This window comes from Artemia franciscana, chromosome 12 (genome assembly GCF_032884065.1).
Source record: "Artemia franciscana chromosome 12, ASM3288406v1, whole genome shotgun sequence".
NCBI classification, from domain to species: domain Eukaryota; kingdom Metazoa; phylum Arthropoda; class Branchiopoda; order Anostraca; family Artemiidae; genus Artemia; species Artemia franciscana.
Genome location: NC_088874.1, coordinates 31,901,316 through 31,913,874, shown reverse-complemented (window position 1 = coordinate 31,913,874; position 12,559 = coordinate 31,901,316). Strand labels below are relative to the sequence as shown.

At 33.2% G+C, this 12,559-nt stretch overlaps 1 protein-coding gene and 1 long non-coding RNA gene across 7 annotated transcripts in view; both read left to right on the top strand.

Annotated features, from left to right (window-relative positions):
* The window catches only part of LOC136033997 (uncharacterized), a 501,602-nt gene that overhangs the window by 131,307 nt on the left and 357,736 nt on the right, over nucleotides 1-12,559 (top strand). The gene's annotated exons all lie outside the window — the stretch shown is intronic.
* LOC136033994 (uncharacterized) overlaps nucleotides 1-12,559 on the top strand; it is a 70,386-nt gene that overhangs the window by 47,304 nt on the left and 10,523 nt on the right. The window contains exons 1-2 of one of the 4 annotated variants that reach the window (XM_065715031.1): nucleotides 3,055-4,470; nucleotides 6,366-6,664. The exons of 1 other annotated variant lie outside the window; for it this stretch is intronic. In XM_065715031.1, the coding sequence (XP_065571103.1) occupies nucleotides 6,383-6,664 (282 nt within the window). In that variant the 5' untranslated portion in view covers nucleotides 3,055-4,470; nucleotides 6,366-6,382. Of the gene's footprint in view, nucleotides 1-3,054; nucleotides 4,471-6,256; nucleotides 6,665-10,907; nucleotides 11,095-12,559 lie in introns of those variants that run through there. 2 more of the 4 variants (XR_010619079.1, XM_065715030.1) reach the window with 2 other exon arrangements.

Sequence of the window (12,559 nt, the reverse complement as noted above, 5' to 3'; positions counted from 1 at the left end):
CACAAATATTAACACATTGCAAAAAACTGAGTGAACTAAACAATTATAGAATTCATCTTTACCATGTGGCTAATTTTTAAGAAAATCCGCTCAATTAGAAACAATTCAAAACATATGGCGCTGCGACAACATTTCTCAGACCTCCGGATTTAGTTGAAAATTTCTTTAAGTATTTCTAGATAATTATTTTGATATTTATTTAAAAGTTCGTTATAATGAAAACTAAATTTTTTAAATTGCCAAGTTAATTTATTTGCAGAAAAACCTCTTGATATCAATTTTTGGCTTAAGATTTTACATCTATTTTTAAAATCAATATAATTACTACAAATCCTTGCATAACGAAGTAACTGTGAGAAAAACGCTGAATATGTGATATTTGAGTGTATATTACTTTCAGGGAATGGGAAACTAATCACTTCAAAATCATCCGTTTTATTATACATTTTAAAACTTAATTTATTATTATCACAAATATTAATATTTAAATCTAAGAAATGATCTTCATGACCAGCGCCATGACTAGGCTCAAGAATAAGCTCTGATGGATATATATTTTTAGAAATATCAATGAAATCCTTACAATTTAAGACCAAAATATTATCTAAATATCTTTTATTATTTGACAAAGCATGTTTTAAATTAATTGGATTATTCTTATCCATCATATATTTATATTCTAGGTGACTTAAAAACAAGTCAGCTATAAATGGCCTGGCATTCCCCCCCATGGGAATTCCCACAATTTGCTTGTACAAATCACCCCCAAATTTTATATAAGTATTGTATAAAACAAATTCCAATAACTCAAAAATCATATCCATGCTGTAACATCTCAAGTTAACTGTAGTATTAAAGCAATTTGTCCATATATATATATATATATATATATATATATATATATATATATATATATATATATATATATATGTATATATATATATATATATATATATATATATATATCTATATATATAAAAATAAGTTGTCTGTGTGTGGATCAGGTGACGTCATGTTTGTTCGCATATGACGTCTGAATTATTTCACACTAATACAAAAGAAGAAAAAAAACTAAAAAAGGTAAAAAATACAAAAAAAACTAAAAAGAAAAAAAAAACTAAAAAAGCTAAAAAACTAAAAAAAACTAAAAAAAGGTAAAAATCTAATAACTAAAAAAAAACTGAAAAAAATAAAAAAAGGCAAAAACTACAAAAAAAATAAAAACTAATAAAAAAACTAAAAAAGCTAAAAAACTAAAAAAAACTAAAAAAAGGTAAAAAACTAAAAAAAACTACAAACTAAAAAAGAAAAAAACTAAAAAAAGGAAAAAACTGAAAAATAAAAGAGAAAAAGAAAACTAAAAAAATATGAATAAATATATATAAAAATAAGTTGTTTGTGGGTTATGTCTGTCTGTCTGTCTGTCGAGTGACGTCGTGTTTGTCCGCATATGACGTCTGAATTATTTCACACTAATACAAAAGAAGAAAAAAAACTAAAAAAGGTAAAAACTACAAAAAAAACTAAAAAGAAAAAAAACTAAAAAAGCTAAAAAACTAAAAAAAAAACTAAAAAAAAGGTAAAAAACTAAAAACTAAAAAAACTGAAAAAACTAAAAAAAGGCAAAAACTAAAAAAAAACTAATAAAAAAACTAAAAAAGCTAAAAAACTAAAAAAAGGTAAAAAACTAAAAAAAAACTAAAAACTAAAAAAGAAAAAACTAAAAAAAGGAAAAAACTGAAAAATAAGAGAAAAAGAAAACTAAAAAAATATTAATAAATATAAAGAATATAAATATAAATATAATATAAATTAGCAATCAACAAAGCACCGAGACACAAATGACGACCGGGACACAGGGAGTATAAATGACGACCAGGACATAAGTAAAAAAAAAAACTAAAAAAATGGTAAAAACTCAAAAAAACTAAAAACTAATAAAAAAATCTAAAAATCTAAATAAACTAAAAAAGAAAAAAAAGAAAAAAGGAAAAAAATAAAGGAGAAAAACAAAACTAAAAAACGAATGTATATACAGACCGGGACACCGGGATACAAATGACGACCGGGACACAGGGAATATAAATAACGACCGGGACACAGGGACACAACTACAATGGGGACGCCGGGGGGCACAGGGGGATATAAATGACGACCGGGACACAAGGATTATAAATGACGCCCGGGACACTCAAAGAGAAATCACAGACTGGAACACCGGGACACAAATGACGACCGGGACACAGGGAATATAAATGACGACCGGGACACAGGGACATAACTACAAAGGGGACGCCGGGGTGCACAGGGGGATATATAAATGACGATGGCGACTCAGGGAATGGTCGATTAGCAATCACCATCAACAAAGCTCAAGGGCAATCATTAGAATCATGAGCTATAGATCTGAATACGGATTGTTTTCCCATGGACCATTATATGTTGCATGTTCAAGAGTCGGTAAACCTGACAATCTATTTATATGCACAGACAATGGGACAGCAAAGAATGTTGTATATTCGCAAGTTTTACGTAGTTAAAAACATATATATATATATATATATATATATATATATATATATATATATATATATATATATATATATATATATATATATATATATCTATATTCACAGGTGGGACATAGGGACACAACTACAATGGCGCGTAACTAATATGGCGTGTAACGACTTACGCGCGCGGGGGGGCTTGGGGGGGGGACGCTTCGCGCCCCCCAAGCCCCCCCGCGCGGGTAAGTCGTTACGCGCCATATTAGTTACGCGCCATTGTAGTTGTGTCCTTGTGTCCCACCTTTGAATAGATAGATATATATATATATATATATATATATATATATATATATATATATATATATATATATATATATATATATATATATATATATGTTTTTAACTACGTAAAACGTGCGAACATACAACATTCTTCGCTGTCCCATTTTCTGTGCATATAAATAGATTGTCAGGTTTACTGACTCTTGAACATGCAACGTATAATTGTCCATGGGAAAAACAATCCGTATTCAGATCTATACCTCATTATTCTAATGATGTGTCCCTGTGTCGTGGTCGTCATTTATATTCCCTGTATCCCGGTCGTCATTTGTGTCCCGGTGTCCCAGTTTGTAATATCTCTTTGAGTGTCCCGGTCGTCATTTATATACCCTGTGTCCCGGTCGTAATTTGTGTCCCGGTGTCCCGGTCTGTAATTTCTATTCGAACAATCCCTGTGTCCCGGTCGTCATTTATATATCCCGCCTGTGCCCCCGGCGTCCCCGTTGTAGTTGTGTCCCTATGTCCCGGTCGTCATTTATATTCCCTGTGTCCTGGTCGTGATTTGTGTCCGGGTGTCCCAGTCTGTAATTTCTCTTTGAGATTCCCGGTCGTCATTTATATTCCCTGTGTCCCGGTCGTCATTTGTGTCCCGGTGTCCCGGTCTGTAATTTCTATTCGAACAATCCCTGTGTCCCGGTCGTCATTTATATATCCCGCCTGTGCCCCCGGCGTCCCCGTTGTAGTTGTGTCCCTGTGTCCCGGTCGTCATTTATATTCCCTGTGTCCTGGTCGTGATTTGTGTCCGGGTGTCCCAGTCTGTAATTTCTCTTTGAGGTTCCCGGTCGTCATTTATATTCCCTGTGTCCCGGTCGTCATTTGTGTCCCGGTGTCCCGGTATGTAATTTCATCAGTTGACAAACATGACGTCAGTCGTTGTCATTTATATTCCCTGTGTCCCGGTCGTCATTTGTGTCCCGGTGCTTTGTTGATGGTGATTGCTAATCGAACATTCCTTGTGTCCCGGTCGCTTTCTCTTTGAGTGTCCCGGTCGTCATTTATATTCCCTATGTCCCGGTCGTCATTTGTGTCCCGATGTCCCGGTCTGTAATTTCGTCAGTCGAAAACATGACGTCAGTCGACACAGAAACATGACGTCACCTGACAGATCCACAGACAGACAACTTATTTATATATATATATATATATATATATATATATATATATATATATATATATATATATATATATATATATATATATATATATATATATATATATAAATCCTTGAAATGGGCTCCATATGACTCATCAGAATGAGGCCACCCTTATCTAAAATAGGATAAAGATTATCAGTTTTTTTCAATACTCAAGGAAAAAGCTTTGGTTTTTATCCAAATCTTTATCCTATCTTTACCCTTATCTAAAATAGGATAAAGATTATCAGTTTTTTTCAATACTCAAGGAAAAAGCTTTGGTTTTTCTTCCTGGAACAACAAAAGCCTAGTTTTGTTTGCAGAAGAAAATATTTTCTCCATCCTAGTGTCACATTGAAGTGAACATCCCACCTGAAGACAAACCATTGATGGGGTGAAGTGAAATTTGGCTGTCAACTGGAACGAGTACAATGAAGTGAGATCATCACCTCTAATAATTCCTTTGAGTTTGGCTACCTCCTTCGGTTCGTGTCCAGTATTTATTATAGTAACTTTAAATTGTTAAGAATATTCCTCAACAAGTTTTGCTCTTATCTATGAAGAGCAATTGTATTAAATTTCAATAGTATTTAAATTCTACCTATAGCACATTAGTTTATTCTTAATACAACACAATAATATTAAAATTGAACCATGTAAAAAAAAAAAAAAAATAATTGTGGAATATCTTTATCTGGCAAGTTTGACTAGATTAGACTGACTTGACGTTATTTGTAAAATCTTTTTGTTTTTGGTATTTGTTTTTATCCTACTTTGGCACATTGTGTGGCTTGTCTTGGTTCCTTCTTGTTGGTGCCTCATGTTTGCTGTAAGTGTTGAATTGGGCTATTTCCTGAAACAAATTAACGAAAAATTAACTTTACACTATATATTTTCTATTTAAGTTGACCTAGCCACTTCTGCGTCATATTTTAACAGACTATTAACATTTTGCATTGGAAGATGAAGTATTTCATTTTTTAGACAAGGCGGCTTCACCTCCCATTTTGGCTTATCAGTCTCTCAACGTATACCTTAGAGGAAGGAAAAAAGTTACAACTTTTATAAATGATGATTGGTTGGAATAAGAAAAAAATTTTCGAAGCATTTGAACTAACAAACGTGGTTAGACTGAAAGCACAAGACAAGCACCGTAAATTCGCGATGGGTGAAAATTAGCAGCCTGGACCATCAAATGAGACTTGACATATTTGAGCGCCAAAGGATAAAAAAGGATATTAATTCTTTAGACCGTTTCTGGTGAATAGGGCGTCAAATCAATGTTTCAGTTGCTGGGTCTTTTTTTACAGGGACAATTAGCAAGCTGGTTGTACAACCTTGCTATGGCGGAGATTCAGCTCTGGACCCATAATTGCCAAGCAGAGGATCAATCCATTGTGCTGAATCAAGGGTTAAAGCAAAGGGCATAGAAAAGATGTCTGAAATTGTCAAAATTGAACAAAAAAGAAATATGTGGTTAGAAGATAAATGACAGCGGGAATAAGAACGAGTCACTAACGAAAATGAAGAAAAAGACATTTGCGTCTAGAAGAATTGCAACAACAAGGATAGATATGAATTAAAAACGAAAGTTCAATTAACGATATATGTGCTGCAGCCATGATAATGTTAAACTCACTGATGTCTTGAATAATTCATCAGTTTGTGCTCTGTTGACCGTGTTGAGTTTTCAGCACGGTTTTATTTTATTTTCCATCCATAAAAAGACATGAATAGTTGGACAACTAATTGTTTGTACAGTCTACTTCCCGCTTCAGAAGTACTTCAAAGTCAGTATTTAATACTAATTGACTAGCGTACTAGACTTGAAATATTTTGTCTATGAGCATAGGAGTTGACAAATAGTATTGATAGTTTTGACTGTTTATATTTATATATTTTTTGAAGTAAAGTCACAATTCTTTAAATATCCTTATTTGACAGGGTACCATAGAGCCGTTTCTGAAAATCCATCTGTATTGCTGGTGTTATTTTATTATTATTATTCGTTAATACTAAACACCCGCTACCTGCATCTCCTTCCAATAATTTTGAAAACAAAAGTGATTTAGATTTTTTGCAAATTAATTCTGACCGTTTTATATTTCAGGAGGGTCCTACTGGCTTCCTTGCTTCTGACAAGATTAAGGATTTTTGAGCTATGTGGCTTATCCCTGGTGATATATATATATATATATATATATATATATATATATATATATATATATATATATATATATATATATATATATATATATATATATATATATACATCACCAGGGATAAGCCACATAGCTCAAAAACATAGGTGATTTAGATTTTTGAAAACATAGGTGATTTAGATTTTTTGCAAATTAATTCTGACCATTTTATATTTCAGGACCGCCCTACTTCCTAATGACGAGGTTTGCAATTTTAGAACTATGTGGATTATCATTCGTATCCTGTTTACATTGTATGGCATCTCTCCAATTCAGCCGCCCCCACCAACAGTGTCATTTTATATACTGTGGATTATTTAACTATAATGGGACACCTCATCAGTTAATATTAGCCATGGGGACGGCTAACCAGTTGATTGTTGTCTGGAAGGCCTTTTTTTTTGCAAAAAGAATCGTAAACAGTTACACAATCATTCCATGCATACTTGCCATTGGTGTCGATTCCTTCATCCCAAGGGTAAGTAACCTTCCCTTTTTCCTTCTGTTTATTTTTTTTAATATCTGGTATGCATGGTATAATTATTGGATTTTAGGAAATGATATTGGTAGCTTACATTGAAAAAGTTAAAAAGCATTAAAGCGAATTATAGTTCTTGTTATAGAAGACGAAAATATGATGGGCTGGATGAACCTTACGGGAAGTATATTTACGTATGGCTCAATTACTGTGAATAGTAACTGCGTGATCAGTTTGCTGCTTGGTCAGTAACTGCTTGGTCAACTATCTTCTGGTTAGTATTATCTGGGGTACAAGGCTTAAAACTATTCTAAGGAGGCTTATCCACCTTTTTCTTGATATGAACTGAAAGATCAATCGTTAGTGTTTGTACCATAGCCGATAATATTGAATATAAAATTGGTTCCTGTTTGTGCAAGCTGAATTAGTCGAAAAAATTATGTAGGTACTGTTTGGTGTTACCTCCGACAACTGTATGGTTGGAGTCCAATTTATATTTTAAACACAATTTTAATATGCAGTGAAAGTATAAAAGCCATTAACTTTTAGTTATGGATGTAAGTCTACTCAAGGTAATGAGGCTAATAGATATCAAAAATAGGAAAAATTGGCCTTTTCGAGCCTTTTTTGCTGGCACATATCTGCCATGTTTTTTTTTTGCTGTTCCACAACGCTTGGGGCGCGTGGTTTGTTCCACCTGTTGTAGAGGATTTCTGAAAATAAAGGCCCCTAGTATGAAATATGGCTTTATTCCGCTAACAGGAAATAGGACTTCGACTTTCTGAATTTTGCCTAATAGAATGATGCCAAACAATTCAATGAAACTGTCTGAGTCCAATACATTTGATAAAATAATACTTTTCAAATTCCATTGAGCCATTGCGACGCACACCCACAAAAACAAAACAAAAAATGCAAGTTCAAAGCACAATTTTTCAACATTTTTGCCTTTCAAACCCCTTCGTTTGCTATCATAAATTTTCCCAACTATTCTAAAATCTCTTTTCCTTCGGTCAAAAGAGGGTAGACAGCAGAGATGCTTCCAAGTAGGTTGTGTTGTCTTTGAAACGAATGCTGTTACTTCACCATCACTCTAAAGGAAGCTTTTTTTCCTTTCAATGACATCCTCACTCAGGTACCTTTCTAGTTCCTTATTAATATTATCTGCTGACTCTTCTTCACCCCTTGTCGAAATTGCAAGTCTGTTATCAAACATGCTGTCAATCCAACCTGCTGTTCCTCCTCTCCTTTTTTTGGATACAGGGATGCAACTAGTATTTTAAGTATGGAGAAGGAATTTAAAGAATGTGTCCAAAAAATTGTCCAACAAATGCTGACAAATTTCGACTCACAAGCTAGATTTCCAATGTAAATAGTTTCGAATGTATTGGCACCGCATACCGAACTTCCTCTCTCCTTACCTAGTGAAATCCACTCCCTTAACTATGCCCCTAACTGGATAGTACGGTTTTAACCGAATGATTCATGGATCTCTTACCCACGCAAGTGAACATTCATTAAACCAAAACGTATGATCTATTGTATTCTATTTAATTTTTTTGATAGAAATTGTAGGTTTGTGAGCTCAGCATTTATTTTGAATATTGATGCACCAATTGTGATTTGACAAGTAGGTGTGTACTGACAACAAATACGCTTTGACTTCATTTGAATCACCTCTGCTGATCTCTCCACCATGGTCAGACTTAGCTGGTGGCTTCATTTCTAAGGACTGGACAATGAAAAATTACCATAAAAAATCTCGTACCATTTTCTTGATAAGTTGCGCATGAAAAAAAAATCAGCCTGTTTTTCTTTTTTTGGTGGATATTCGAGTATGACACTGACTTCAATATTGGCCTGATATATTGGCCGGCCATTATATCGGTCGGGCTCTAAACCGTTTGGAAGCACCTATTTTCTTCTAATGGGTCCACTTAATAAGCCAACATCGACTCCCCGACATCTATCTAGTATTCTTCAAACCTCAAGACAATTGGACTTAAGAACACCGAACTGTTGTTAACCTGATTGTATTCTCTTAAAGTTTCGATGTTCTAACCAATCTAACACTCTTAAAAATGAAACTGCTATATAAAAACCAATACAAGTGGTCCTCCTGAGCCAAACGAATTCTTTAGGCTCCAAATTTTCTTAAAATCTGTTTGCTGAACTAAATTGTACTTTTTCGTTTTGGCATAACCTCAAGCTTCTGACCTATAGTGAAGACTTGCATCTTCTTTTATCTGAAGGAGACGTCTCTGAATTTTCACATCAACTAACTGACCTAAATTACTTCTCAAAAGGATATTTATTTGCTTATTACCCTTTCAATTACAATCTTCTTAATGCTTAGACATCCCTATTAGCGTGCAGACTTGATGCCCAAATAAACAACCTATTCTTTAACCTCTAACATTTGTCCTTCAAAATTAGCTGCAGTCCCAGATTAAACCTCTCATGTACTCCGAAATGAGATTTTCCTCCTCCTCTTTAATACCTTGCTCTTTGCGCTAAATTTTAACTTTTTTTTTTTTACGACTTATAAAACACAATGGCAGTTTAGCTAGAACAAAAAGCTTTTCCCAAAAATATTAAAAAGTTTATCGTGAAGATCGCAAGGTGATGAGGATCGGGGGGGGGGGGCTCTTCATATACGGAATAATTTTGTTCGTTTTGAGCTTTGATGTTGGTTCTTATTTTCAGTCAGAAAATTTTTTTGTGTTTATTATTCAATTGGAACAAGGATCTACTGCGTCTTGGGGCATATCTCAAAAAATGGATATGGCTTCTTAGACGTGTAGTTTCTATTAATATTTAATTTTAATGATCTATTTACTACAATTCAGATAATGACAAGGAGGATTATGTTAAAGGATATATTTAAAGCATCCAAAAAATGACAGTTTAGCTTTTTCAATTTTGGGACTTTTTAAGTCTTAACCACCTCAAAATCTTTTTTTTTTTTTTTTTTTTTTTTTTTTTGAAAACTAGTTTTTCAGGGTAGCAGAAAAAATCCTTTTAATTTATACCACGTTTAGGTATAAGAATATTTGAAGTTTTTCCTAACTTTCTCTACTCCATTATGTTATTCATGATAGACCTGTCCTGCAAATGATAAAGAGAAGAAAAATGCAAGAGAGCCTGCCAATTAGATCTATTCTTAGAGCATGATATCATATCTTAGAGCAGTTAGTTATTAGAATCAATGTAAGGACAATACTTTGAAATTTTGATGCCTCATAAGAAACGAAAATAAAACAGAAGCTCATGAGCATTATCTTTCTAATTGCTGTTTCCTGTATTAATGTTCAAATACTGATTTTTTATTTGTCTAATGACTGATGACACATGTAAATTACATCCTGTAATATAATTTATTTTAAATTTTTTGAATCGTACGATTTTTATTGTCCCTCCTTATTTTAGATAACATATCCTCCCATTCGATTTTTTAAAATTGAACTTTTATTCAGAAGATCTTTGACTGGAAATTCTTTTCAAGTTTTTTTTTTGCTGATTTAATGCATCAAATCAACAAAAATTATTTTCTAAATAAAATAAATCCAATTCACAAACAGTTTGGGCGGAGTCCATGTTATTGTCGAAGGCATTTTTTATTTGGCCTTTCAACTATGTTGAACAAAATTGCTATCTTAAGATCTTTACCAGGTTACTTTGGAGGATAAGGTGCTTGGGAGGGGAGCCATCTACCCTCCAATCTTTTTGTAACTTTAAAAAGACACTAGAAGTTTTAATTTCAGTTTGAAAGAGTCCTCCTCTGATATTCGAAGACCATTGGTTCGACACGATTGCACATGGTGAAAAAATACACAAACTTGATATTATTCAGAGGAGAGCTTGAAATCACTGGAAGTAGCCTTCTCTGATACGTTGAATTAATGGTATTATTTTATCAAAATCGCCTTATTTTTGGGGTTGTTTCCCCATTTTTCAAAAATCATGCCAATTTCTTTAGATTCTTAGTTTTTGATGCGTAGCCTTAAACTTGCTGATTTTTATATATTTGGAAACAGCATAAAAAGTCAATTTTGGTCTACCTATTGGTGCCAAAATACCGTTTTTAGATTGTCTGTCACTATTGAGCCACGTCAGTTCTTACGCTCTGTTCGTTGCCATGAACTGCTATGCAGTAATACCACTGATTTCTTTATGTTCAATAAAACCGTAGAGTTATTAATAATCCTTCATCATATCATATGTATATATGTTTTTTTTTCAGTTACTCATCTGGTTGTGCCCCCCCCCCCCACTTGTTTTTCCATTTCAAAATACATTGTGAAACTGGAGTGGGTCATTTTTTACCAGCAGTTTTTTTACCAGCGTGGCTTCAAAAGTATTGGTTCAATAAGTCTTTAAGGACTTCGAAATGTTTGAGAGTTGTTAGAAATTGGATAGACCGTGCAACCGTAAGTGTTTTCAATCTGATAAAATATTGTTTTTTCCATCATGTAACAGTTATTTTCGAAAATAATGTGGCCACAGCTTTGATTGTTGCTAATTTTCAAGCAGTTTATGGTACTGAATTTCAAAATTTTAAGAACGCGTTTGTCATGTTATTATTTAAAATAAAATTTATTAGCTGAAGAATATTATATTAACAATGGTCCTTTTGCCATCTTGTCTGCCAAAAGTTACTATAAATCAGTAGAACCTAAGAGATTCTGCAATCATTTGATTATACCAAGAAGATGAATAAATTGTCAATTTCTTAACTATTTGTATCTGCCGAAGTTTGATCCTACAAGTTTCAAGGTTTTAAAAAAAATTCTATGGAGCAATATCAGGAAAACTTGAAAAATCCAAACCCTTTGATCTGCGTTTAATTGTTAGCCACATGGATAGCCAATTTTTTTTTACTTGTTTTTGTAATCAGCAGATAGTTAATTTGAGATAATTTACCTGGTTTGAATTCTTCAACCCACAGGACTTTTGCTTTATGAACTGCGTACCTTCAGAAAAAAACATTATCGCAAACATATGTCCGAAGGAATAAAAAAAATGTCAAGTTTTGTCAGATATAGGAGAAATGAAGAATATTTTATTGCGAAGATAAAACATATAGCTCAACCCAAAGCTAATATTTACAAGAAGTAACAGGTTTGAAGAATACTTCTGTTTATAAAAGCTGTTTTTAGATAGAAAAGATTCGAAAGTAAGCAAAGAGAGATTTCTCTTATTATGTACTTCACAAACCCGTAGAGGGTCCTGTATCTCTCACAAGGTTTGAAAATTAAAACTTTCAAAATTTTATGCTAAATCAAATCACCCTTATATATTTAGAACTAAAAAAAAAGGAAGAATTGTATTGGATGCAACAAAATTGTTCAAGGAACTATGGAATAAATGCTAGAAAATTCTGTATTGCTTCTCTTCAACCCAAGAAAGAAAAATAAGATAGCAATTTAGCTTGACAATTACTAATTTGAGTCTTTTTTAACTCTTTGTTATAAATCTGGAAAATGTAAAAATTGCAAGTTGGGTCTTATAAACTTTTATTGTCTGGATTTTTTTTCATTATTTTAAGTTTCAAGTTATTACGAATCATGTTACATAAGAATTTTTATCTCTTATGTTAGTTTTCCCATATATATATACTAGCTGTTGGGGTGGCGCTTCGCGCCACCCCAACACCTAGTTGGTGGGGCGCTTCGCGCCCCCCAAGCCCCCCCGCGCGCGTAAATCGTTACGTGCCATTGTAGTTTTGTCCCTGTGTCCCACCTGTGAATATAGATAGATTTATATATGTGTTTCAAACTATGTAAAAATTGCGAATATACAACATTCTTGGCTTTCCCATTGTCTGTGCATATACAAAGCCGTATGTGCTAATAATGACGTCATATGCAAACGCTCTTTTTACAAACAAACAAA